Consider the following 27,126-nt stretch of genomic DNA (forward strand, 5'->3'; position numbering starts at 1 on the left):
TAAGATTCATTTAAACTCTAGGTGTAGAAATGAAAAGCTTTCTGTAACTACTAGTGTCCTCAGGTCAAGGCCCTCAGAAAGCGTGTGGTTTTACATTTGTGAAACCAATGGTCTTTTGTTTTACTGTATTTTAAAATAACTTCTTACTCTGTTTTGTTGTTGATACATTGTATGTTTGGCTTCTTTAGGTCTCTGGCTCCTCAGTTTCATAGATTAGGATTAATAATATTCCTTGGCTCGTAACATAGTATCCTCATTGATCCAAGCATGACCCTGTTTTCCGTATTTTTATTTTATTTATACTAGTAATATAATGAACATCCACAAATTCAGTGCCCAATGAGGCAGGAGAATCACTTGAACCCAGGAGGTGGAGGCTGTGGTGAGCCAAGATCACGCCACTGCATTCCAGCCTGGGCAACAGTGCGAGATTCCATCTCAAAAATATATATATATATGTATATGTATCTCCAGTAAGTTACATCTTATAGACTCATCCCAACCTGTGTCCCTGCCTCCCCTGCAGATTTAACCACTATGCTGAATTTCATGCTCTTGCATTTTATATTTGTGTATGTATTTTTAGTTTGTCTTCTTAGGAACTTGTTAGACAAGGGTGTCACACTATCATAAGATATATAGTCTTCTAGTACTTGTTCTTTTTATTCAGTATCAGAACTAAGATTCATCTACATTATTGCGTGTACCTGTAGTCCATTCGTTGCTATTGTTGTATCATAGTGCATTGTATGAATGCACCACAGTTGCCCATCTCCCATGTGAACAAGTGATAATGAAAACATTCTTTATTAACATTTTTGAGAAGCAGCAAATGTGTTGCTTTGAGAGATATTTATAGCTTTAAATGTTTATATTTTGAATAATGGATAAAAATCAATGCACTAAATGTCCAACTTAACTTAAAAAAAAAGCACAAAAGAATAAACATCAGAAAAGAAGGAAGGAAGGAGATTAAGATCAGAAATAAATAACAGAAAGAGTAGAGGATCAACAAAGTGAAAACTTGGTTCTTTGAAAATAGAAACAAAATAGACAATTGTCTGGTGAAATTAATCAAAACAAAAAGAGAGAAAAGCACAAATAATATGAATGAAAAAGAGGCATAACTGTAGATTCAGCAGTGATTAAAAATAATATCAACATTATACCAATAGATTTGAAAACAGGCAAAATAGACAAATTTCTGGAAAAAATATTAGCAAAGCTGAAAAATTAAAAAGTCAGAATAAGCAAGATAGTCATTAAGGAAGCGGAAGCAGCGTTTAATCTTCCTCCTACAAAGAAAACACAAGAAACAGGTAGTTTTACAGGTAAGTTTTTCCAGCTGTCAAGAAACAGATTATTCCAATTTTGAACAAACTCTCCTGGAAGATAAAAAAGAGAACACTCCCCACCATCCACCAAGGTTTGAATAACTTTAATTCCAAGATCAGACTTGGGCCTTTAACATACATTCGTAGTAATTACAGATACTTAGAGATCGATGGCAAAACAGAAGGACCAAGAGGCGGCATAGCAGGGCTTCGGGATCAAGAAAGATCTGCCTTCAACATCTCAGTTGCACCTCAGGTTTCCTTACCTGTACAATTATGATAATACTGGACTTCTAGAGTTTTCTTAAGGATTAAAATGCATAATGTCTGGCCCAGCAAATGAGCAATAAGTCATAGCCATTATCATTACCATCATCAATGTCATCATCATTTAAAATGACTCAAAGGCCCACTACATAAGCAGTAGCCATCGTGGGATTTTTTTTTTTCCTACCTTTTTTCTATATTCGTAATTGTTAAAATTTGTTTTGCATATTTGAAATATAAACTTGTATCCTGACTTTTTTTTAACCTTACAGTCTATCACATGTCAACTACATTAAATACCAATTTTTTTATTGTTTTTTAGAGACAGGGTCTCACTCTCTTGCCCAGGTTGGAGTGCAGTGGCACAGTCATAGCTTACTACAGCCTTGAACTTCTGGGCTCAAGCAATCCTCCTATCTCAGCATCCTGAGTAGCTGGGGCCACAGGCATACACCAACACACCTGTCTTATTTTTTATTTTGATAGATACAAAAATTTGGGTCTCACTAGGTTACCCAGGCTGGTCTCAAACTGCTGGCCTCAAGACATCCTCCTGCTTCAGCCTCCCAAAGCTCTGAGATTACAGGTGTGAGCCACTGCGCCCAGCCTCAAATTTTTTTTAAACTAATTACATATCAAAATATTAGCAGTTTTTCTGGTAGATATTCTGGACAATTTTCTTTATACTTTAATGAGTATGTGTTTCTCTCAAAGAATAAGCTTTTATATATATATATATACACACATACCCATAATACCTTCAAATACATTCTTAAGCACTTAAAGACTAACAGCAGTTATCTCTCAGTGGGATTATAAATGTTTTGGGGTTTTTTTGTACATTTTAGTATTTTCTGAAATTTTTTCAATAAGCATGTATTATATATGGTAAACAAAAGCACATTAATGCAGGCAAATTATTAATGTTATACATTTCACTGACTGCATATATCTTTTTTTATCAATGGTGAACATTGCAAATGATTGATACTGTTTTTCTTAGGAAGTGGCATTGCCACAAATGGTTTTTCCAGCACCAGCAGGGTCTGAGAGTGTCATCACCATACCCTCTTGCCAGCAATAAGAGATTTCACCTTTTAATAACGTGAGAGGGAAAAGTTGGGTGTTGGGTTCTTAAGATGCATTTCTTCCATTATGAGTGACAATTTTCTGAAAGGAACATAATCTCATTTTCTAGCCGCATGAAGCATTTCTCCGACAAGACCCACTGTACCAGTCCTGGGATCTCTACGCCTGTGCCTTCTCCATGCTCTTTCTAGATCCTGATTCTCACCTCTGCCTGTGTAATAACCCTATCATTTCTCCCTTATCCCAGTTCCATGTCTGTGACAAGCTTGGAGGCCGAGTTGCAAGCTAAGATCCAAGAGAGCCATCCTGAATTGCGACGCGTGTACTTTAATAAGGGACTGTAAAGCAAGGAGGAAACCTCTGCAGCTCATTCTGCCACTGCAAAGCTGGTGTAGCCATGCTGGTGAGAAAAATCCTGTTCAACCTGGGTTCTCCCAGTTACAGAAACCTTTTAAAGATCCACATTCGCCTTTTAGAATAAAGCTGCTACTTTACCAGAGCACCTGGCATGGGCCAAGTGCCTGATACTCCCTTACATTGAATCATGTTATGATTTATAGAAATACCCTTCCTTTAGCTTTTATAGTCATTGTTTTTCAAAGACAGTATACCAGCCATCACCCAGGGTTTTAAAAAAGTACTAATAGACATAGAATAGGTGCTCAGTGTATGGTCAGTAAATATTCTATTGATTATCAATCAATGAAAAGAGAATCTGTTTAAAATATTGAATTTTCATCTCACTCCCATTCCAAATCAAGGAGATCTCAGCAGTGAACTGGGAAAATACAAAAGCTCTGGGCTAATGTATAAAAACTTACCACGAAATATTAAGGGCAGTTTGCTTCTAGTGTGGGGACTGTGCTAGCCCAATGAAGGTAACGAAGTTTTTGGATTTGGAGGGTGAAAGCTCCTTCACACCCCTTCCAAAAGTCAGTCACGGACCACTGCAACATGCCTTCCTGCTGGATCATTATATACATTCAGATTGTGGGTGGATTGCCTTGGTTGACTTTTAATTTATTGTTTTATGTTCTTATAAAGATGTTAATCTTACCTTGCAGTTATTGACTTTATATTCAATTATTTACATCAAATAATGAAATTACTGAAATGTACAAATGTCAAATTTTGGAAGTATATTCAATACCAATGCTGTGTGAGTGGGCTGAATCTAGTTCATTGGTTTTTTTTTTGGTAAGAAGTGAGACTACAGTTCCAGCTACCTACATGTCTTTTCTTGTCATCCTTATAGATCTCTTTGGCTTTCAGAAAGATACAGTGATAATGTGTATGAATCAGTCACAGTGAATTTTACTTGAATATTGTATGTTGCATTCCACTTCATTGGAAGATAATGAAATGTACCACTGTTTACATCATCTGTAGTGATTTCACAGATAATATATTTAATATAACAGATTATGTTTCAAGTCTGTAGATGTCGAAGGTCGTAGACAGTCGGCCCTCTGTATCCATGAGCTCTATATCTGTGAATTCAGTCAAGTTTGGATGGGAAATATTTTTTAAAAAGATACAAAATATACATAATAATGAAAAATAATACAAATTTAAAAACCAATACAGTATAACAACTATTTACATAGTGCTTACATTGTATTAGGTGTTATAAGCAATCTAGAGATGATTTATCAAGTATACAGGAGGATGTGCCTAGGTTATATGCAAATACTGCACCATTTTATATCAGGAACTTGAGCAGCCGCAGATATTGGTATCGGAGGGCGGTCCTGGAACCAGCCACCCACGGATACTGAGGGGCGACGTTTCACGAAGTGTAGATCATTGTATTCAGAGATTGTAAGTGAAAAAATATATAGAAACTCTTTAGTTTTGGCAGATTTTTTTTCTGACAATGTGACCAGACTGAATTTCCTCATAAAGAAAAAATGGCGTGCCTTGTGTCTGTGTTTCTCTTTTCTCTGAAAGGATTAATAGATCTGAAGCTTTGGGCCACTCGGAGCCTTCCTTGATGCTGCCAGAATCTCCTCATTTAGATTTTTTGTCTTAAACCATTGGAAGCAAAACGGCTTTCCCGTGACACTCTGGTCTTGGACAGGTTCTGTTGTCCTCGACATGTCTCTTTAAAAAGTGGTAAAAGCCTGAAATTCAGGGCAGATCTCCATAAGGTGCTGAAGGGACTCTTTTCGTAGGAAGCTAAGGCACGGCTGCCTGCCCCAGGTGTCCTGCTCCTCTCAGAGTCCTCCCGGCACCAGGTAATCTGTAGCTCCGTTTCAGAATGTTAACCTCCAGTGAAGAGCTCATGACTGGTTAGAAGACTGACAAACTAACCAAAATTTTACACACTCCAGTTATGTGTGTTAAAAGTTATAAAAGGAATGGCCAGGCGCGATGGCTCACCCCTGTAATCCCAGCACTTTGGGAGGCCAAGGCGGATGGATCACCTGAAGCCAGGAGTTTGAGACCAGCCTGGCCAACATGGAGAAACCCTGTCTCTAAAAATACAAAAAATTAGCCAGGCGTGGTGGCGCACACCTGTAATCCCAGCTACTCGGGAGGCTGAGGTAGGAGAATCGCTTGAACCCGGGAGGCGGAGGTTGCGGTGAACCGAGATCACACCATTGCACTCCAACCTGGGCGACAGAGCAAAACTCCATCTCAAAAAAAAAAAAGATTATAAAAGGGATGATGAACATGGAGCTGCGTCTTTTTAAACGTTGTTTTTTGATGCTTCAGACTCTTAATGCTTTTATATAAAGCTATAAACTGTGTATGTTAATCACGGTTTATAACAAAGAACAAATAAACCAAGATTGGCAATCCTTGCCGATCTTTTAGAAATACCCTTTCTGGAGAAAAAAATCCACATGAAGTGCAATAAGCTTGTAAAGCTAAGTAGTTATTAATATTTCTATTAACATGATATAAAGGATTATGATTGTAAGTGTTTATTGACTGGCAGTTTTCATTTCAGTATTAGCACAGTGTCTTGCCAGTGTTGGAGGCCATGTATTATTTCAGTTCAACTGGATGAAATGTTAAATAAACTCAGAATGAAAATAAATTCTCTCTTTTATTTGTACATAAAGGATAAAGCAGTTTGTATGTTACAATTGATGGTACTTTTCATTCAAACTTAGTATCTGCAGTACCATCAGCAACTCCTAATGAAAAGATATTTTTGTATTTTGCCTTTGACAAGAAATATATTTCTATTTTGAGCTACCAGTCTTCCACCTTTTTAAACCTCATATACATAGAGGCACACCCACCCCCCCCAAACCCCAACGACAGTGTGATTCCAGGAATATTAATGATGGGCATGGGGGATGGATTTTGGCTTTAAACTCTGATGGCCAACACCACTGCACATGACGGTGATGTAAATGTGCTTTTATATTATTGATCTGATTCTAACCTGGAACTGCATTTACTGACAAAGTCTAAATTAACCTAAGATTGGGGAGTGCCTTAATAAAAGACTTGATACGGGCCAGGCGCAGTGGCTCAGGCCTGTAATCCCAGCATTTTGGGAGGCCAAGGCAGGCGGATCACAAGGTCAGGAGATCAAGACCATGGTGAAATCCCGTCTCTACTAAAAATGCAAAAAATTAGCCGGGCGAGGTGGCGGGTGCCTGTAGTCCCCAGCTACTTGGGAGACCGAGGCCGGAGAATGGCGTGAACCCGGGAGATGGAGCTTGCAGTGAGCTGAGATCGCACCACTGCACTCCAGCCTGGGCGACAGAGCGAGACTCCATCTCAAAAAAAAATAAAATAAAATAAAAGACTTGATACAGAGCTGAGCATTTTAACTTCCTTGGCCATGTTTCTGCATTTGTTTTGCTACAGTAACTCTGTTGTCACTGAAATTATTTAAATATATTCAAGAGCGTGGGTCTAGAAATCAGAGCCAGGTCCAATCTTCATTGCACCCTTTTATAAAAGATACGCATTTAGGCCAATGACATTCTCTGTGACCTTCAGTTTTGTGGTTTTTGTTTTGACTCTTTGGAAAAATCATTGAATCATAGAGTTGTTATAAAGATTAAATGAGCTAATCCCTGCACAGTAGACACCATATTGCCTGGCACTTAGTAAACATTAAACGAATGGTTGCCTCTTGTGTATTTGCTCTAGAGACAGTGGGTGTGCATTCAAAATGCCAGCGTGTCATTGCTAAAGGTAAGATTTCAGAACCCTGGCAACTTTGCCAGAGATTGCACACAACTTAACTAAAAATATCAGATTAAAATGGTCAAGTGGAGACTTTAAATCTATCCCTTAAAAATGTCCAACAATTAAGGTTTTGCATAAATGAGACAGAAGCCGGAAGAGTCTCCACTCACAGATGAGCAAATGGGCTTGCGTTAGTGAAGTGCATGCTTCAGGCTGCTCCTGGTCACTTGAAAACCAGATCTGACATCCATACCTACAGCCTTGTCCAAAAATGTAGACAACTGGAATATGCTAATAAAATTAATTTTTCTTCTGTGTATTCAGAGTTTTACTAAAAGCTGCAGGAAAATAAGATTACATTTGGTGGGATGAGATAAGGCATCACTTAAACCCTAGATAGTCAAAGTGTGGTCCGTAGACCAGAGACATCCAAACTTGTTAGAAATGCAGACTCTTAGACCAGACCCCCGGCCTGCGGAGCCAGGATCTGACAGGTGCCAAGAACCCCAGGTGATCCCTGAACACATCGCAGCTTGAGAAGTTCTGGCTACAGCCACATTCCTGGTGTTCCCAGGGGTCAGTGAGCTTCACTGGGTCAATTTGAGGACAACTTGTGGTTTTCTATGAATTTTGAGTATTTACCCCTCACCAGATTCCAAGAAACCATGGGAAGGGGTCCTCGTTGACAAACAAGCTTACAAGGACAAGGATTTGGATTTCTCTTTTGTCCATTGCCATATCCCCAGCACCTAGAACAGTTGACACTAGGCCAGGGGCCATGTGGTCACTGGGTTCAACCTAGGCTATTTCTAGAATCTGCAAAGTGTCCTCACCTACCCAAATGTGGAAAAGAATCCATTGTGTGTTTCAAAGAGGGCATCCCCAGCATGTGGAAAGAACAGGGAATAGGAGATTTTCTGAGAAGACAGCTAGAGGGGAAATGACTGAGCAACCACGTTACAAGTGTGTTCTGGAATGAACCCTTTCCTCACAGACGACAGAGTGCCTCTGAGTTTCTGCAACAGAAGGAAACCAGGACTGATGCACATAGGGGCTTGTTTAATCCTCATGGAACCCATCATATCCCCACTTTCAAAGAAAAGAGATTTGATGCTCAGGGAAGTGGACTGACTTGCCCAGTGTCACACCATGGTGGAACCACGATCTTTTTTTTTTTTTTTTTTTTGAGACAGAGTCTCACTCTGTTGCCCAGGCTGTAGTGCAGTGTCCCAATCTCGGCTCACTGCAACCTCTGCCTCCCAAGTTCAAGCGATTCTCCTGCCTCAGCCTCCCGAGTAGCTGGGACTACAGGCACATGCCACCACGCCCAGCTAATTTTTTATATTTTTAGTAGAGATGGGGTTTCACCATGTTAGCCAGGATGGTCTTGATCTCTTGACCTCGTGATCTGCCCACCTCGGCCTCCCAAAGTGCTGGGATTACAGGCGTGAGCCACCGCGCCTGGCCTAGAACCACAATCTTAATTTATACCTTACAAATTCTCATAGCTTCCCCATCAACAGGAATAATTATAACCAGCTTTAGAACAACATTTCACAATCTCCAAAGTGTTCTTTACATACATTCTTCCTTGTAATTCCCACAAGGGTTCCTCTGAGCATCATCTCCATTCAAAAGGTGGGGAAAGTCTTGAAGAAGTGAAATCGTTTGCCACAAACCTTACCCAAGATATTCAAAAGACCATAAAGGATTCTATTCACATTCACATACACACACATACGAGGTATGTAGAACATGTAGAGTTCCAATGAGCACTCAGCCAAGGTCAAAGGTAATTTCCAGATGGGGCCTCATATTAGAGTCATAGAAGCAATGGTTCTGAAAGTGTGATCCCTGGACCAGAGCATTAGCATCACTGGGACCTTAGAAATTCCCATTCTCAGGCCTATCTCACACTTACCAAATCAGAAACTTAAGCTGGGGCCCAGCCAACTTTTAACAAGCCTTCTCAATGATTCTGATGGACATTCAAACTTGAGAACCACTGGTTAGGAGGATGAATGCTTGGAGGTGGACCTCTCAGGCTTGGATTCGGCTCGGTTCTTCAAATTGAGGTAGGCTAACCTCTCTCAACCTCAGTTTTCTCATCTGTAAAATGAAGATAGTACTACTTCCCTCATTGAGTTATTGTGAGGATGCAGTGAGGATTAGCAAATAGGCAGCCCTTAACCTGGCACCTGGCACAGTGCATGCACATCCAATACATTTTAGTTAAACTTAAGATGGATGTGTGATCCCTGGGACAAAAGGCTGACAACATTTTGCTGGTGACCCTATTGGGAAACAGGTACTGTCATGACTGCCGATAAGAGTGCAAACTGCTACAATATCTCTACAAGAGTTTGGCAGTATATATCAAAAGGTATAAAAGCGTAACTCTCTTTTAAGCAGTTTCACTCGTGAAACCTAATCCCACAGATGTATACACTCATGTTCACAGAAGACCATGGCTACTCCTATGGAAGCCATATGAATGGAGCCTTCTGGGTGGATTTGGAGGAAGGGGAAGTTGGAGGATGTTTTCCAAAGATAGTGAGAAATTTTCAGGCAGAAAAACGAATAAAAATAAATTTTTCTCCAGGTGCAGTGGCTCACGCCTGTAATCCCAGCACTTTGGGAGGCCAAGGTGGGTGGATCACGAGGTCAGGAAATCAAGACCATCGTGACTAACACGGTGAAACCCCATCTCTACTAAAAATACAAAAAATAGCCGGGCATGGTGGCAGGTGCCTATAGTCTCAGCTACTTGGGAGGCTGAGGCAGGAGAATCGCTTGAACCTGGGAGGCAGAGGTTGCAGTGAGCCAAGATTGCACCACTGCACTCCTGCCTGGGCAACAGAGCAAGACTCTGTCTCAAAAAAATAAATAAATTTTTATCTTGGGAATTTTTTTAAATTTCTGATTTGAATTCTTGCTAAGTAGATTTTATATATATATATATATATATATATATATATATAATGATTGACTGTCACAAATATAAACTAAATTGGGAAGCAAGGCTATCTCTACGCAATGAAACTAAAAGTCAGTTTTAAATTTTCTTCTTTATGCTTTTCTATTTTCCCAGATTTTTTTCTGCTTCTGCACTCAGGACATATGAAATGCTATTTTTAAAATTCTATGTACATTCTAATCTCAATTTTGTAATAAATACATTGATACACATAAAAGACATATAAAAATAATATACACCAAAATGGTTAACAGTTGGTGTCTCTGAGTTTGCAGGTAATCTTTATCTTATTTACACTTTTCTGATTCCCAAATTTTCTGAAATGCACGTGTATTCATATTATAAACGGAAAACCATCCAGTTCAGGCCTTTGAGTAATGTAATAGCTTGAAGCAACACCCGAGTCTCCAGGCCTTCTCGCAGGGTGGGCCGTGATCCCAGCCCAGGCACCCACGCTGGCAGCCCTGGGGCCAACTCTCGGCTCTCCCAGCTCGAAAGCCTGGGGGATACTGAGCCAATCGTGGACCCTTCCCTAGATTCCAGCTCCCTACTGGAAAAGATGGAAAAGCGTGGACCTCAGGAGCCTTGTCAGGCCTGAATCAGGCTCTGATTTCCGAGCCAGGCGAGTGGCGCAGCGCTGAGAAGCGACGCCAGGGCGCAGCATTGCCTGCAAGATCGCGCGGCCGGAGCCGGGCGCTCCCCGCAGCTGCCGGCAGGTGGCCCAGGGCAACCCACGGCCGCCCGCGGACGTGCATCTCCCAAGCGAAGTCAGGAAAGAGGTAGAGGAAGCTACAAGAAAGACATGGTCTCTCCAGCTGCGGCAAGCTGGAAAGATGCCCTGGCTTGGCGTCCCACAGATAGGAATGGATTCATGGATTCCGGATGCATTCCTTTGGGGTACATTGTACCGGGCACCTGGTTGGGGGTGAGAGGGGAGGACACAAAACCAGGGTGGACCAGCCCCCGTCCTTGCCCTCAGCATCGTCGCACTGTGACACAGGTCAATAACACCAGGTGCTGCAGGAGCACGGAGGCTGAGCCCTGAACCTTGGCGGTGGGAAGGGAGCAGGGAATGGGGAGGGCCTTAGGGGATGAAACCTCAGCCACACCAGAAGGATGTGCAGGACTTCCTCACTGGGAGCAGAAAATGGCAGGAAAAAAGCCAGGACTTCTAGGTAAGGGAGACAGTGCATACAAAGACCTGGAGACCAGGGAAAGTGTGGCTGAGTGTAGTGTGCAGGAAGATCTCACCAGGATGCCAAGTCATGAGGGCCCTGCAGTGCCCACAGAGGCAGCACGAATTTCATCCTGAAAGTTGGGGCTCCTTCGGAACAGTTTTGTGCAGGGAAGGAGCAGTAGTTAAATCTTAGTTCTGCCACTGTTTCTGTGATATGAGGCAAGCCACTTGCCTTCTCTGGCCCTCAGTTGCCTCCTCTGTAAATGAGTACAATAAAAGCCACCTTGCAGTCTTCTTGTGAAGAGAACGCTGAGTCAATGCCCAATATGTGTGACTTACCTTCCCTTGTCCTTTAATTTCTTTTTTTGTTTTATACTTTAAGTTCTAGGGTACATGTGCACAACGTGCAGGTTTAATACACAGGTATACATGTGCCATGTTGGTTTTGCTGCTCCCATCAACTTATCATTTACATTAGGTATTTCTCCTAATGCTCTCTCTCCCCCAGTCCCCACCTGCCAACAGGCCCAGGTGTATGATGTTCCCCTTCCTGTGTCCAAGTGTTCTCATTGTTCAATTCCCACCTATGAGTGAGAACATGCAGTGTTTGGTTTTCTGTTCTTGCGATAGTTTGCTGAGAATGATGGTTTCCAGCTTCATCCATGTCCCTGCGTAGGACATGAACTCATCCTTTTTTATTTGTCCTTTTATTTCTCTGCAATAACATTCAGATGGAAAAGACAGATAAGCGGGCCGTCTCCAGCACGGCCACAGTGCCAGCCTGGCAAAAATTAGTAGTCCAGGGGAGTCATCTCAGCTGGCTTCCAGGGGCCAGGAAATCATTTTCATCATGTTTGATTGCAATCAAGAACAAGTTCTGCCCTCTTATTCCCGTTAATAATAAAAATGTATCTTTAAAAATGCATCTTACTCTGATTATAAAAATACTATCTCCAGGAAAGATGGTAGCTGAGAGAACAATTTAAAAAATTAAAAATAGAGAAGAAAATGCCAACTCCATTGAATGCAAAAGACCCGACCTCATGACACAAGCTCTAAATAATCATTTTCATCCAGAATGTAGGAGGGGGGATTCTGGGACCCACTTCTGGAGTGGAGCAGTATCAGGTAAGTGAGAGAAGGGCTGGGCGCTGGGTAGGACATGAGGGTGCAGACACGTGCGAGGAGGACAGGAACCAAGAACGTTTTCCTCTGATCTGGTTCCCTCACTGAGGGGTGAGTCAGAACAGGAAGTCCAGTGACAGATCAAGATCCGATGAGGAGGAAGACGATACCATAACCCAGAGAGAAAGCTGTATGCAGCTTTCCTGGGTAGCTCAGCTACCTGCACTCCTTTGCAAGACAAAATCTAGGTCATGGGGAATTAACAAAAGAATCCTAAGCAGCTAAGTTGAGCCTCACAATAAAAAGCAGAGAGAGTAAGAAGAGGGGGCAGATAGAGAGGGTCCACAGCCACTGAGAGTGGTGAGTGGGCAAGAGGTAGTTTCGGAGAGAGAGGGTGCAGAGAAAGGCAGCGACGGAAGATGCCATTCTTAAAAGTTGGCTGAGCATGGACAGGATGTGCCAATTTCGGTGTGGAGCAAGGCTCCTCATCCCCGGCTTCATTCCAAAATCACCTGCCAAGCCTTTCAAAGTATCTGTTGCTCAGGCCGCATCCGAACCTATTATATCTCCATACCCAGGGGAAGCCTGGGAATTGGAATTTTGAGCTCCCCAGGCCGGTCTGAGGTGCAGTCAGGATGGAGAATTGCTGTTCTAGAGATAGAATTGTGCTTTGATGTACTTTAATAACTTTGGGGGTTGATGGATGGTGTTTTTAAATGCATTATACTGATGCGAATGTCCAGCCCTGAGCTAAGAATATTGGCATTTGTTATCTCATTTAAATCCAGTGAGCCCCTGTTTACAGCTAGTGGTGGCTAACATTCATTGAACAGTTATTTTGCCTTAGACAACACCTCATTTAATCTCACAACAACCCTGTGAAATAACTAGTTTTTATCCCCCACTACACAGATGAAATTATGGCATAGAGCATTTAGGTAACTTGCCCAAGATCAGCCAGTTAATAAACGGCAGAGGCAGAACTGAGCCTGCGCATCTGGCTCTAGGGCCCCCTGGTCAATACAACAACATCTGCCCAGGTTCCCCCTTCACTTGCCTTTCATCAGAGGGAGGGGCAGGCCAGCCTCTGATCCCAAGGTAACCACAACCAAGACTCCATTCAGACTGGCCTGGGAGAAGGAACCTAAATGAGGCTGAATGCAAGCAGCAGATGTCCCCACACAGCAATTCATTTGCTACTGGGAACATGGCTCGGCAAAGACTCCAGTGTGAATGGAGTTTGCAATTTGAAAGATGATATGTCTGGAACCCTGTGGCGTGCTCTATTCTGGCATGCACCTGCCTCCTCCATTCATTCCCATCCCCGCTCCCATCCTGGTTCCACCTCAAACTCCTCTTCCTCCCCCCTGCCCTCCTTCACGCCTCAACCTCTCTGACCTAAAAAACTCTATTTTTACTATAAAAATAATAGGCCACACGCAGTGGTTCACATCCTAGCACTTTGGGAGGCTGAGGCAGAGGATAGCTTGAGCATAGGAGTTCGAGATGGGGCATAGCAAGACCCTGTCTCTACAAAAAAATTAAAAATTAGCCAGGTGTGGTGGCATGTGCCTATGGTCCCAGCTACTTGGGTGGCTGGGGCAGGAGGATCCCTTAAGCCAAGGAGTTTGAGGCTATAGTGAGCTATGATCATGCCACTGCACTCCAGCCTGGGTGACAGAGACAGACCCTGTCTCTAAAAAATAAAAATTAAATTAAAATTAAAATAATACTTTCTCATAAGAATAAGATAGCACAGAAGTATATCTCAACTCTGCATGCCACCATCTCCTGCTGGGTACAATTTCCTGTGTGTTCCCCCAGACCTAGCATAGGCTCACACAAACATTATGCTCATCTGTAAATGTTTTTGCTTTTGAATTGTCTATAAAAATTAAATCCTGTTATTCAAATTATACTACAACCTTATTTTTTATCCTTAAATATATGCCATGAACTTTTTTCAAGACAAAATATATTAATCTTTCTCATTTTTAAGAGCTTCATAGAATTCTGATATACTAATTCCTATAATTTATGTATCATTCCCCTATTGATGAACATTTATTTCCACAATTTTGCCACTATACACACACACACAAAATGCTGTCATGAGTCCCCTTGTGCGTAGCTTTATATTCTTATGCTATCGTTTCTGTAAAAGAGGTTCCTAGAAGTGAGATTAGCTGCTAGTTCATAGCATGTGAGCATATACATTTCTTTTCTTTTCTTTTCTTTTTTTTTTTTTTGAGATGGAGTCTCCCTTCATCACCCAGGCGGGAGTGCAGTGACGTGATCTCAGTTCACTGCAACCTCTGCCTCCCAGGTTCATGCAATTCTCCTGCTTCAGCCCCCAGAGTAGCTGGGACTACAGCTACCACGCCTGGCTAATTTTTTGTATTTTTAGTAGAGACGGGGTTTCACTTTGTTGGTCAGGCTGACCTCGAATTCCTGACCTCAGGTGATCTACCCTCCTTGGCCTCCCAGAGTGCTGGGATTTCAGGTGTGAGCCACCACGCCCGGCCTGAGCATGTACATTTGTAACGATAATGATGATGATAATCATCTTGCTAACTGTATTTAGCACTTACTTCAGTGTGCCAGGCATTATAAGAACATTATATTCCTTATCTTATTTAGTCCTTCCAACAGCCCTGTAAGATAGATTTTATTATTATCTTCATTTTCATGCAATAGCATTAAGGCCTAGAGAAGTTGGGTTCTTGCTTCAAATAACACAGTTAATAAGTGGACTGTCTGTCAAAAAGGCAGTACCAATTTTCACTCTAGCCACAGGGCCATTTCCCCAACAGGATATCATTGTCTTTGTGAGAACGAAAATCTAAAGGTCCCTCATTTTTGGTTTGCTTTCTCATCCCTTGAGGTGAACGTCTGTGGCTTCCATGATTACCACCCTGTTTCAGACCATTTTCTCTCCCTATTGGACCAGAACCTCCATGGGAGCAGCTCCTGCTCCCAGACTTCCCCCTTCCGGTCCATCCTCCACACTACCAGAACACTCACACTCTCTCCTAAAGCCCTTTGGTCTCTCATTGCCACCAGGATAAACTCCTGGCTCCTTGGTCTACTATTTGAGGTCCTCCATGACCACATCCCTGCCAGCCTGTCAAAGTCACTATCCTTTCTCTGGCCCTTCTGTCCTTTTCCTGTCAGCTTTTCCAAACCATGACCCTGCACGTTCACATCTCAGAGCCTGTGCACACGCCATTTCTTCTTTCTGGAAGGCCTTTCCATCTTTGATTTTCCTGGCAAACTCTTACCCATCTTTCAAAGCCCAGTTTAAATGGCGTCTCTTGAAGCCAGGATGAAACCAAGGAGAACACCAAACTCAGTGACAGCGAGCTTGCAAGTGATAGTTATTCTGTGTTATACTTTTTGTGCTTTTTAAGTGTTTTGCAATGAGTAGCTGTTACTTTCATAACGAGAAAAAATAAAATACCTTCCATTTTTTAGCATCTTTTCCTATGAAATTTCTTAGTCTGTGCTTTATGAAGTAGTCATAAAGCATACTTGGACACACTTGTAATCCCAGCTAGGAAGGCTGAGACATGAGAATCGCTTGAATCTGGGAGGCAAAGGTTACAGTGAGCCAAGATTGCACCATTGCACTAAAGCCTGGGTGACAGAATGAAACTTTGTTTTTCTTAAAAAAAAGAGTGGATTTGGAGGACAAGCACCTGAGACTGTGCTGGAAGAGCTGGAGTCACAGCTTGTCCCACTGGCCAAGTGCCTTATGTCCCAGACCTAAAGAATGCTAAACTACTCTCTGAGAGGAATATTTGCTTGCCTCCTGGTTTGTAGCAGAGTCAAAGTAGGCATCCTTTTCCTCTGAGAAAATATCCAGGATGCCTGGTGTATAGCTGACCCTCAATAAGGGGTTGCTGAATGCATTAATTAACAAAGAAGTCAAGCACACACACAATTTGGCTAACTTCTAAAGCTTAAGCTCCTCGTGCATCCAAAAGAAGACTTCTCCCTCATCTCCTCGTCCGCAGGGCCTAGGGATGGGCAGGACCCTGAAGCAATGGCTTCCATGTGGTAATTCCAGGATCCTGTTAGCCTTTGGTAGCTGTGAGAGCATGTGTCACACTTCGGGCTCTGTGATGGGCCTGTGTCTCATTCCCAAATGCTGCAGGTACTGTATGAGACTCTGCTCTGCTGCATGATGTGAAATCCTGACTCCTTTGACCTCTCTGTGGGAGGGCAGCCTTGCAAATACACAGCAACCAGGAAACGTGTCTTTTGCCCCTGGTGGACTTAATTGTAAGGTTTCAGAGAATTATCTTTTCTCCTTGGAAGGTGTTTTATGGGTACATGTGTATTAACTATTACTGAGTAATAAACCCCTCCAAACATAGTGCCTTAAAACAACAAGGCCTTTATTATTTATTCTGATTCTGTGGGTTGGTGGGGCCATTCTCTGACGGGTCTCACCTGGGCTCACTCATGTAGCTGCATTCAGTTGCTGGCAGTTCCCAGATGGCCTCAGCCACAGGCTTGGTAGTAGGTGCTGGCTGTTGGCTGGGATACCTCGGTGCTCCTCCACATGGCCTCTCCTCCTGCAAAAAGCCAAACTGGCTTTCCTGTACAGTGGCCTCAGGACAGCATCCCAAGAGACACCAATACACAAGGCTCTGCTTGGGTCATGTTTGCTAATGTCCCACTGGTCAAGCCACATGGGTAAACCCAGAGTCAGCCAGTCAGGCAGGAGGCTTGGAGCTCGCCTCTTGATGGGAGCAGTAATAAGGAACGTGTGGCCAATTTCAATTCACCACAACGTGTGAGAGTCAGAGACAGAGGGGAGCAGAACCTGATCCTCACCTAGTGGCTGCACAACTGAGAAGACAGAAGGATGTATCCATGGCACAGAGGTGGGGAGATGTCAAAGAGGGGATTGGGGCTGGGCATGGCATCCACGCCTGTAATCCCAGCACTTTGGGAGGCCAGGTGGGTGGACTGCTTGAGGCCAGGAGTTCCAGACCTGCCTGGACAGCATGGCGAAACCCCATCTCCACTAAAAATACAAAAATTAGCCAGGTGCATTGGCACATGCTTGTAATCCCAGCTACTGGAAAGGCTGAGACATGAGAATCGCTTGAATCCAGGAGGCTGAGGTTGCAGTGAGCCAAGATTGCACCATTGCACTAACGCCTGGGTTACAGAGCGAAACTTCGTTTTTTTGTTTTGGTTTGGTTTGGTTTGGTTTCGTTTCGTTTAAAAAAAAAAAAAAGAGTGGATTTGGGGGACAACCACCTGAGATTGCACTGGAAGAGCTGGAGCCAAGGCCTCCCCTAGCTGTCCCACAGGCCCCTGCTCTCTGAGGCTTTACCTTACACAGAGGAGGAACTGAGGACATGTGTTGCTGGAGGAATGGAAGGAAATGCTAGGGAAAGACCAGTCCTGCCAGCAGGGAGAGAATTTTCCAAAAGCTGCATGAAAACCAGAAGAAAAATGATCTCTTTAAGGAGGTTGCAGGCCCGAGCAAGGCCAAGAACTGGGTGTGCTTCAGAGGGGACCCCCGGTGGCAGCCACAAAGGTGCATGCTCCAATCTCCCTTCAGGAAGAGCGTGCATTTCAGCTACAAGACACGCAACTGGCTGCTCCTGCTGCTACAGCTTTTAGGGTCCATCTCTGCGTGCAAGTTCTAGCCAAGGCCGTACTCTTCCCAGGAAGCCCCCTCAGCCAGTGACTGAGCATGGTGGGGGTTCTCAGACTTGGCCATTTCTGTCAAATGTGGGATTCTTCCAAGACCCATCTTTGCTCTAGGACTTTGTGCTGCATTGACGGAATGTCAGACCGGAATCATAGTCTGAAGGTTTTCCCTAATTCCTCCCTCTTTTACCTTTCATAGCTGCCGTGCCCAATGCGCCCTTTGCTTGGCTAACATTTACTGAGCGTGTATTATGCATCAGGCACTGTGCTAAGGGATCCTATGTGCCTTGCCATTTAGACTCTACAGCAATCCTATCAGATAGGAACCGATAGCACCCCACGTTATCGGTGAGGAAACAGGAACAGAAGGATGATGTGGCTCACCTTGCGTGTGGGGAGAGGGGAAGCACAGCCAGGAAGAGGTGGAATCAAGATTGGGTTTGGGGATCGGATCTGCACCCTCCACAGGGGAAGACACGCTTCTCACTGCTCTGTCCTTTCCCCTGGATGTTTTCCAGGCTCTAATTTCCTCCAGCTTTGAAAAATGAACTTTCCTTCTTGGAATTTGTCCAATTTTGGAATGATGTTTCCTGGTCTAGTCACAAATTCATCAGCAAGAGCTAAAATTAAGGGCTTCCCCTCAGTAGGGTGTCCCTCAAAGTCCTGCCTTGGGGACTTGACTGACCAAGTAAAGGAAAGCACTTACTGTGCAGATAGCACAGGAAGAGCCGCTTTGGCTTCCCCGAGATCAGCAGGCCCTGAAAGGCAAAGACCTGGGTTTGGAAGGTGCTGCCCGTTGGAGGAAGACTGGGGCTTCTCCGCCTTTCACATCAGAAATGTGCTTCTGAGAACAGCATGGGGACGTTCCCAGCAGGGTGCCTGCCTCTCCGAGTCACACAGGGTTAGTCACTCCTCTTGCCCCAGAGGCTCTGCTTAGCTCTTCCGTCTGTCAGAATCTCAATTTCATCTATACCTCACAGCCACAGACTTTCAACTGTAGACCTCCATGGTCTAGATATTCTCTACCCATTGTCACCCCCAAGGAGCTGGTCTCCAAAGTCTCCTCTGTGTAGGAGATTCAGCAGATCCAATGAATGAAATAGACTAGAGCAGGAATTTGATTTTGAAATGAAATCAAAACGGAATCATCCAGCACAAACCTGGCTTCCAGCCCAGGCACCATGTCCTGGAAAATAAGTCACTGTGTGAATTTGGGACAACCACTTACCTCTTTGAGCCTGTTTTCTCATCTGCAAATGGGGATAATAATAGTACCTGCCTAATGAGGATTTCACGAGGATCACAGGCGGTATGCTCAGCTCAGCACCTGGCACAAAGGCAGCTCTTAATAGATCTTAGTTACCATCTCATTTTGGGTCCCTTGAAGAGTAGGACTTCTTGAACCTACTTCAAGGTTGACTTACGAGGTAATCTCAGGAAACACAGTTGGAAGAGTGAAAGGAGAAAAGCCATTAAAAGTTGTCATCCCGAGTGGCTTCCTACTGTGGGCACCTAGGGCTCAGGCCCTCTAAGAAACTGTGGAATATGCATGAGAACTGCTGGGAAGCTGGAGCGCTTGTCCCCAGACTCCCAAGCCTCATATGTAAGGGATGCCCTGGGAGGCAGTAACAAGCCCCACAGCACATCTGGGTGCACCCGTGTGAAGAGGGAAACCCTCAGCCCAGTGAAGAGAGCCCAGTGTTCGAGAAGGAATGCGGTCAGCTTGCAGGCCAACTCAGGAGGGCAGGAGGGTGTCGGGGGCGTTCCTTCTGCTCCAGTTCCCATTATTGTTACTGTAATGACAAACACGGGTAACAGGGTATGTTATCTTGTGTTACTCACGTAAATATGTAGACCACGACAACTCAGTCCAATTTTCATTGTCTTCTGTGATGCTCAAATTTCAATAAATACCCTAACGGGCTTCATGGTTCATTGCAAAGGAAAGAAGGGGAATGACCAGTTATTTTATTAAGGAGTTTCGTGGCCAGGGACTGTGCTAAACATGTAATCTTCATACAACTCATGAACTTGGATATGAATATCCCCATTTTGCAGAGAACAAAACTGAGGCAAAGAGAGGTTATATATCTCGCACAAAATCCTACATCCTGTAAGAGGCAGAAATGGAATGCAAATACACAAAATAAGACTCCACTGTCAATCATCTAAACCTTTGTGGAATTGAACTGAAAATGGCATGATTTTATGAAGTGGTTTGGAAGCCTGCTGAGTGGGTGGGGCAGGCCAGCACTCAAAGTCAGGCGCTAAGAAGACTGAGTTCAAAGGCCAGGCACGGTGGCTCACGCCTGTAATCCCAGCACTTTGGGAGAGAGAGGTGGATGGATCCCCTGAGGTCAGGAGTTCGAGAACCTGACCAGCATGGGGAAACCCCATCTCTACTAAAAACACAAAAATTAGCCAGGCGTGGTGGCAGGCGCCTGTAATCCCAGCTACTCGGGAGGCTGAGACATGAGAATAGCTTGAACCCGGGAGGCGGAGGTTGCAGTGAGCCGAGATGGCGCCATTGCACTCCAGCCTGGGCAACAGAGTGAGACTCTGTCTCAAAAAAAAAAGAAGGCTGAGTTTGTAACTTTATTAGACACCTCCCAAGGGCTTTCCTCTACACCAGAATGCTGTCTCTTCTGTTATTAGGGAAGTAGTATGGAGTACCCTTGACATAACTAACTCCATCTTAGGAAAAGGCTCCACTTGATAATTCACAGGGCACTCTGCCAACAAGGATAAGATGTTTTGTTTAATAAACAAATGTAAGAAGTAAAGACCGCATCCAACCAGACAAGGACACAAACAAGCCCCTCTTCCACTATCAGTTCTCGCCAGAAGACTCTGTGACCATAAAAGATTAGGCCTTCGGCAGCTCAAATGGTCATCTTAACTGACACCATCTGGCTGTCACTCAGGATAAGAACGTGACATCTGCTGCCAAAGGCTCTGCCACCTCAAAGACTCTTCCTTGCAAGACCAAGAGACTGCCCAGCCCAGAACAGGACACCTTGTGTCTTCTTTGCTCCCCCTGGACTGGTTTATTAACACTTTCTTCTGTCTCTTTTTCCCCTTGATGTTAAATGCTCCATTGTTGTGGAATGTTTGATCTGTAACACTTCAAGTACAGTATCATGCATGGTTTGTGGTATTGACTGACTTACGGAGTGCCCGCAGCTCTGACTATGGAGTAAGTGGGAAGTATTCAGGAGAACTCCCTCCTTGGGAACTCCACAGACCTCGTGGCTTTTGTGATTGGATCACAATCAATACAAGCCTGGCATTGTGGAAAGACACAAGCATGTGTGGACCGGGCTATTTCTAACCTGGCACCGCTCATGACAGAAGCCAAAGGGACAATTTGCATACGTAGAATGAGAATGTTTGGCCTTCAGATGGACTTCATTCATTGTTAGTAGTGCTCCCTTTCATTCTCAACGGTCCTGGTTTGGACAAGACATTGTACATCTCCCTATACAAAATGCTATTAAATTAACAAAGAGCTTCCGCACAGGTTATTTTATTTTATTCTCCCCACAACCTCAAAAGGGAGCTGTTTATGACACCACTTGATGGAAGGGCAAATCAAGACCCAGAGGGGCTGCCCTGAAAAGCCCTGGCCGAGACTGGAACCCAGACATCTCTTTTGATTCCAAAGCCCAGGGTCTTTCTGCTTGATCTTCATGCATTGTTCTTACATTGATTCGGTCCTTTATTTATTTATCTTTCACTCGTTCATTCTTTCTTTTTCTTTAGAGCACACCGTGCCAGTTTTTATGTTTCTCTCTGCTTCCAGAAGTTCAGGGTACAGAATGAAGCAAAAACCAGGCTTGACAGCAGTGAGCCATCTTCACACCACTGCACTCCAGCCTGGGTGACAAATGAGACCCTGTCTCAAAAAAAGAAAAAGAAGAGAAAGAAACTCAATTGTTATGCATCTCCCTGTGGATTTTAACAACCAGGAAGGATAAATTGGGAGCGCAGGAGAGGCAACTGGAGGTTGACAACAGCCCACACAGATTATCACCTGTTCTTCTAAGAGCTGCTCCAGAGAACTTTCATTACCTGAGAGACTTTTTGTCTGTAAACAGGACAGCGTTTATCCCCATGCATTTCCTCCCTCACCCTCCCGTACCTAGTATCTCTACCAGCCTCCGGAAGCCCCAAGTCCCTATCCGTTTCTGTAGCTCAGGATGCTATCTAAGCTTCAATGATCTGGTCATTTCTCCAGTGTCATATTCTGTGGAACTCCTGTGCATACATATGTAATTAGCTTTTCTCCTCTTAGTCTGTCCTATGTCGATTTGATTCATAGCCTAGCCAATGAACCTAGAAGGATGGAGGGGAGTCATTATTCCTCCCCTAAAACATAACATCTATGTATATGAAATTGTTAACAATGCTGAATTTGTGTGGGCCTGCAGCAACCTCAATTCTTGCCTGCTCAGAAGAAAGAATTCAACTGAGGGACAGAAAGCAGAGTGAGGGACAGAAAGCAGAGTCAGAGACAGAGGCAAGTTTTAGAGCAGGAGCGAAAATTTACTGAAAAGTTTAGAGCAGCCGGGTGCAGTGGCTCACACCTGTAATCCCAGCACTTTGGGAGACTGAGGTGGGCGGATCACGAGGTCAGGAGTTCGAGACCAGCCTGACCAACATGGTGAAACCTGTCTCCACTAAAAATACAAAAAATTCGCCAGGCATGGTGGCACATGCCTGTAATCCCAGCTACTCAGGAGGCTGAGGCAGGAGAATCGCTTGAACCCAGAAGGTGAAGGTTGCAGTGAGCTAAGATCGTGCCACGGCACTCCAGCCTGGGAGACAAGGAGAGGCTCCGTCTCAAAACAAAAAGTTTAAAGCAGGAATGAAAAGAAGTAGACTGGAAGAGGGCCAAGCAGGTGACAAGAGATTCAACTGTGCTGTTTGACCTTTGACTTGGGGTTTTACATGTTGGCACGCTTCCAGGGTTGCATTACTTCCCTGATTCCTCCTTGGGGTGGGCTGTCTGCATGCACAGTGGCCTGCTAGCACTTGGGAGGGGCTGCAAGCTCAGTGTGTTTACTGGAGTTGTAAGCATGTTCGTTTGAGGCATTCTTTCATTACCAGCCAAGTGTTTAAACCCTGCCATGTTGCCTCTTAGTGAGCATGCTTGAACCCACTCTCCCAACTTTTGCTATCTTATTGGGAAGCTGCTGATCACCAATTGCAGGTTTTGTTTTTTTTTTAGACGCGGAGTCTTGCTCTGTCGCCCAGGCTAGAATGCTGTGGCCCCATCTCGGCTCACTGCAAGCTCTGCCTCCCAGGTTGCCGCCATTCTCCTGCCTCAGCCTCCCGAGTAGTTGGGACTACAGGCGCCCGCTACCACGCCCATCTAATTTTTTGTATTTTTTTAGTAGAGACGGGGTTTCACCGTGTTAGCCAGGATGGTCTCGATCTCCTGACCTCGTGATCCGCCCGCCTCAGGCTCCCAAAGTGCTGGGATTACAGGCGTGAGCCACTGCGCCAGGCCTCAGGTGTTTATATCTATGGGGAGATGGCCTTTCCCTAGCGCCGGCTGCACCCAATTATTATTTTAGAGACACAGTTCACAACTGTCTGACTATCACCTGATGGTCACCTCCCATTCCTGGTGGGAGGGAAGCGGGCCCCTCTCCTCCCCTGCTCATGTCTGCCTGACTACCTACTGTAACAGAATTACCACTTTGTACACCTTGAATATATTCAGTCTTCATGTCTCAATGTCATATTTTAAAACTAAAAGAAGAAAAAGCAGGCTTGAGTCCTTGTCTCAAAGCCCTTGGGATTCTTCACATACTATAGTGTGGGCACAGCTCTTTGAACCTTTCTCTGGGTTTAAATCCTGGTTTTGGCACTAGCTAAGTGACCCTACCTGGGCAAATCTCAGATTCCTCATCTGCAAAATAAGATAATCAGAACAAGTGCCCACCTCGTGAGCTGCTGGGAGGAGAAATGAGATAAAGCATGGGGACAGCTTGGCACCACGCCCTGTACACGCAAAGCCCTCAGCAAAATGCAAGCCAGTATTTCCTTCATCAGGCGGGAACCACCACCCCGATCTAACCTAGGGGATGGAGTGAGCTTTAGGAAACCAGAGGATTGGGGTTTTGCTTTTTGTTTTTAGCTCTTAGCCAGGAACAATAATTGAAAATCTTATTTCTCCCCCAGGGAACACGGGCCATGTTTTAAAGAAGACAATTGGGGGTGTGGGGGGAGGTAAAGGGACTTGGGAAATGTTGAGCCTTGATTTCTGCATCTATGCTCCATTTATCCTAAGAGGAGAGTTCCCGTTTAATCATACAAGGAAGGCAGAATCAAAGGGGGCACATTTGCATCATAAAAGAGGTAATTGAATTCAAACGTGTGGAGTCTTTACCTTTCAGAGTCCCCAGTCCTTTTGTTCTCCCTTCTAATCATTCCTGGCAGTTTTTGTAAAAGGCTAAAATGTGGCACAGGAAGATATCAATACAAGAGGGAAAAGAAATATGGTCATAAAAGGGGTTAATTCGAATTGTGGGCAGAAAGCCTTTTTTCTTCTTTTTTCCCTTTTCCTGTGAGGGACTCAGGCCCAGAGAGAGGGAGCTGTGACTGGCAGCCACTGAAGAAAACAGCAACTGAATTCCTGCTTTCCTTTTCTTCCTTTTTTCTCCACCCAATGCGCTGGGGGTGGGAGGGGAGGGTGGTATTTCTTCAAAGAGTAATTTTTAAACATCTGTACACATCTGTTTTTAAAAACAAAACAAAACAAACTAAAGTTATTCATTAAATGCAAACAAAACACTTGAAAATCTACTGAAGTTTCAATCTTATGACCAATTAGAGAGGCAGAAAGGCACTGACTGAGGGTTACACTTCATCTCCTCAAAGTTAATGTGTTCATATTATTTCTATTTTGCAGATGAGGCAATTGAGGTTCAAAGAGTTCAAGAAAGTCCTAGAAATCGAATGAAGGAGGCATTGAATTCCATTCTTTTTACTAGAAATAAATTTAGAAAAAGACAAAAGAAGGAAGGAAGGAGAGAGAAAAAGAAAAAAGAAAAGGAAGGAAGGAAGGAAGGAAGGAAGGAAGGAAGGAAGGAAGGAAGGAAGGAAGGAAGGAGGGAAGGAAGGAGGGAGGGAAGGAAGGAAGGAAGGAAGGAAGGAAGGAAGGAAGGAAGGAAGGAGGGAGGGAAGGAAGGAAGGAAGGAAGGAAGGAAGGAAGGAAGGAAGGAAGGAAGGAAGGAAGGGGCATCTTATTTGGTATTATAAAGTGAAAAATATAAGCAGATAGATTCTGAGACACACATTGAGCCAGAGCTGAGTATCAGAAATAGATACAGAAAAATAAAGGCTGTGTGGAAATGTTATCCAGCAAATGGGCTTGCTGCCGGATGCGCATGGCAGCCAATACCATGGCACCAGCGCTTGGGGAAAAAAAAGGCTTTATTCCAAAGCCAGCCAGCAAGGAGAACAGGGTCCCAAGTTTGGCGTCTGCAGCAAGTTTTAGGGATCAGAGGGCAAGGGAATGGATTTAGGAATGCTGGCTTGTCAGAGTCTGGTTGGAAGGCTTCAAATTTGACCATTTATGGTAAGGTATGCTGAAGTGGATGTTAGTCCTATACCTTTTGAACCAATGGACCCCTCCCTTCTGAAAGAGGTCCGGCGGTGGAGTTCCGGGGCTGGAGTTCCGGTGGTGAGGTTCCAACGGTCAGGTTCCAACCAAGTCCCAGGCTTCCTGGTCCTGTGGGGAGGGATCATTGGTTCTAGGTGATGTTAAGTGAGAGTTTTATCCTACTGCGTATGCCCATGCTAAGTGACTTGAAGTTTTGTCACTGTTCTACCTACAAAGTAACAGGACGCTTTCTTAACAGTAGGCTCAGTTTGGGCTGGTCCTGCAGTCACAGAAATAAACCTCCTGTGGGTGCATGAGTAAGAAAGTGAAGCCCAGCCGGGCGTGGTGGCTCATGCCTGAAATCCCAGCACTTTGGGAGGTCAAAGCAGAGGTGGGGGGAGTTGAGGGGGGAAATCGCTTGAGGTCAGGTGTTCAAGACCAGCCCGGGCAACATGGTGAAGCCCTGTCTCTAATAAAAGAACAAAAATTAGCCGGGCGTGTTGTATGCTTGTGGTCCCAGCTTCTCAGGTGGCTGAGGGATCACCCGAGCCCAGGAGGTGGAGGTTGCAGTGAGCCAAGATCGTGCTACTGCGTTCCAGCCTGGGCGATAGAGCCAGACTCTGTCTCAAAAAAAAAAACAAAAAAAAAGGTGAAGCTGCTGGTAGGGACCCTGTAAATAGCATGTGTCCCTTCTAAAAGGTCAAGTTAAAGACAGTGAAGACAGTAGCAATGTAGTTTATCTCCCCAAGTCCTCTCACAAACACAAACAGAATAACTAGGATAGCAAAAGAAAAAAGCCTCAGGCACCATATTTAACACAGTGAGGTGACTGAGTATCCTAGAATACAGGAAGCTGGAATGGGGCACGTGGAGTGCAGCTCTGTGGCCTTTCCGGGGTCTCCAAAATGCAAAGAAAAAAGAGCCACACAGAGGGGACACTGATAAGAACAGAATACAAGATGACCAGGGTAGGGCATTTGCAGGTAAAGGTGGGAAAAGGTTTGTTAAATAAAATTTATAGGAAGCCATGGTTTTGGACTGGCTACAACTCAAACTAAGAACAAAAACTGCTCTCTTGAAGTCCTGTGAACAGAAACTGGATATAAACTTCAAGGGAAAAGTCTCATGCCCGATGCCTTATGTGCGGGCCACACAGAGAGTTCACCAAAATGCCCAAAGCCATAACCAATGACATTCAAATTGCAAACTGAGGTGAGAAGCTGATAGCTTCACGCTGTGGATAGAACAAAACTCTCTGTCATAATGAGACTCTTACCCCTCTTAATTTTTCTTTGCTTTTACGCCTACCTTTTTCATTTGGCAGGATAATGCTATAGTTGGAATTTCTGTGGTTGACTTGACAAAATATTGCATCTGTCATGCCTAACCCAAACCTTTACATGACCTAAAGGATCTGTTAGTCCACCCAATGAATAACTTCAGCAGCTTCCCTAATGCAACTGTTGTTCAAACTGTGCTTTTATGGAGTCAAACTTCTAGCCCCACCTGTTCTCACTCTCTGCTTTAATTTAACCCGGTCATGGGATACTGGTTAATAGACTTCCCTGCTAGGTGAACAGGGAGGAGTCTATGCAGTGGCTGATGCTTCTTGTTACATATGGATGAATAAACTGGGGATTGTAGAGACTCAGTGAAAAAATTAACAAATGGGCTACTTGGTTAAAATGGAAAGACTTCTCATCTGGCTCATTCT

The 27,126-nt window shown here is 44.2% G+C and overlaps 1 protein-coding gene and 1 long non-coding RNA gene across 16 annotated transcripts in view; one reads left to right on the forward strand and one right to left on the reverse strand.

Moving 5' to 3' along the window:
- The window catches only part of SFXN1 (sideroflexin 1), a 49,594-nt gene extending 43,858 nt beyond the window's left edge, over positions 1-5,736 (forward strand). For 13 of the 14 annotated variants that reach the window (XM_015141436.3, XM_078003803.1, XM_028849076.2 and 10 more), the window contains one exon: positions 2,938-5,736. In XM_015141436.3, the coding sequence (XP_014996922.1) occupies positions 2,938-3,034 (97 nt within the window). In that variant the 3' untranslated portion in view covers positions 3,035-5,736. 14 annotated transcript variants of the gene reach the window in all.
- A 15,562-nt stretch (positions 5,737-21,298) lies between these two features.
- LOC144329605 (uncharacterized) overlaps positions 21,299-27,126 on the reverse strand; it is a 76,137-nt gene continuing 70,309 nt past the window's right edge. The window contains exons 2-4 of one of the 2 annotated variants that reach the window (XR_013395019.1): positions 25,423-25,541; positions 24,198-24,543; positions 21,299-21,695 (exon numbers count right to left, since the gene is read on the reverse strand). This is a non-coding gene — a long non-coding RNA (uncharacterized LOC144329605). The remainder of the gene's footprint in view (positions 21,696-24,197; positions 24,544-25,422; positions 25,542-27,126) is intronic. The other variant, XR_013395018.1, reaches the window with a different exon arrangement.

Source organism: Macaca mulatta, chromosome 6 (genome assembly GCF_049350105.2).
Source record: "Macaca mulatta isolate MMU2019108-1 chromosome 6, T2T-MMU8v2.0, whole genome shotgun sequence".
NCBI lineage: Eukaryota > Metazoa > Chordata > Mammalia > Primates > Cercopithecidae > Macaca > Macaca mulatta.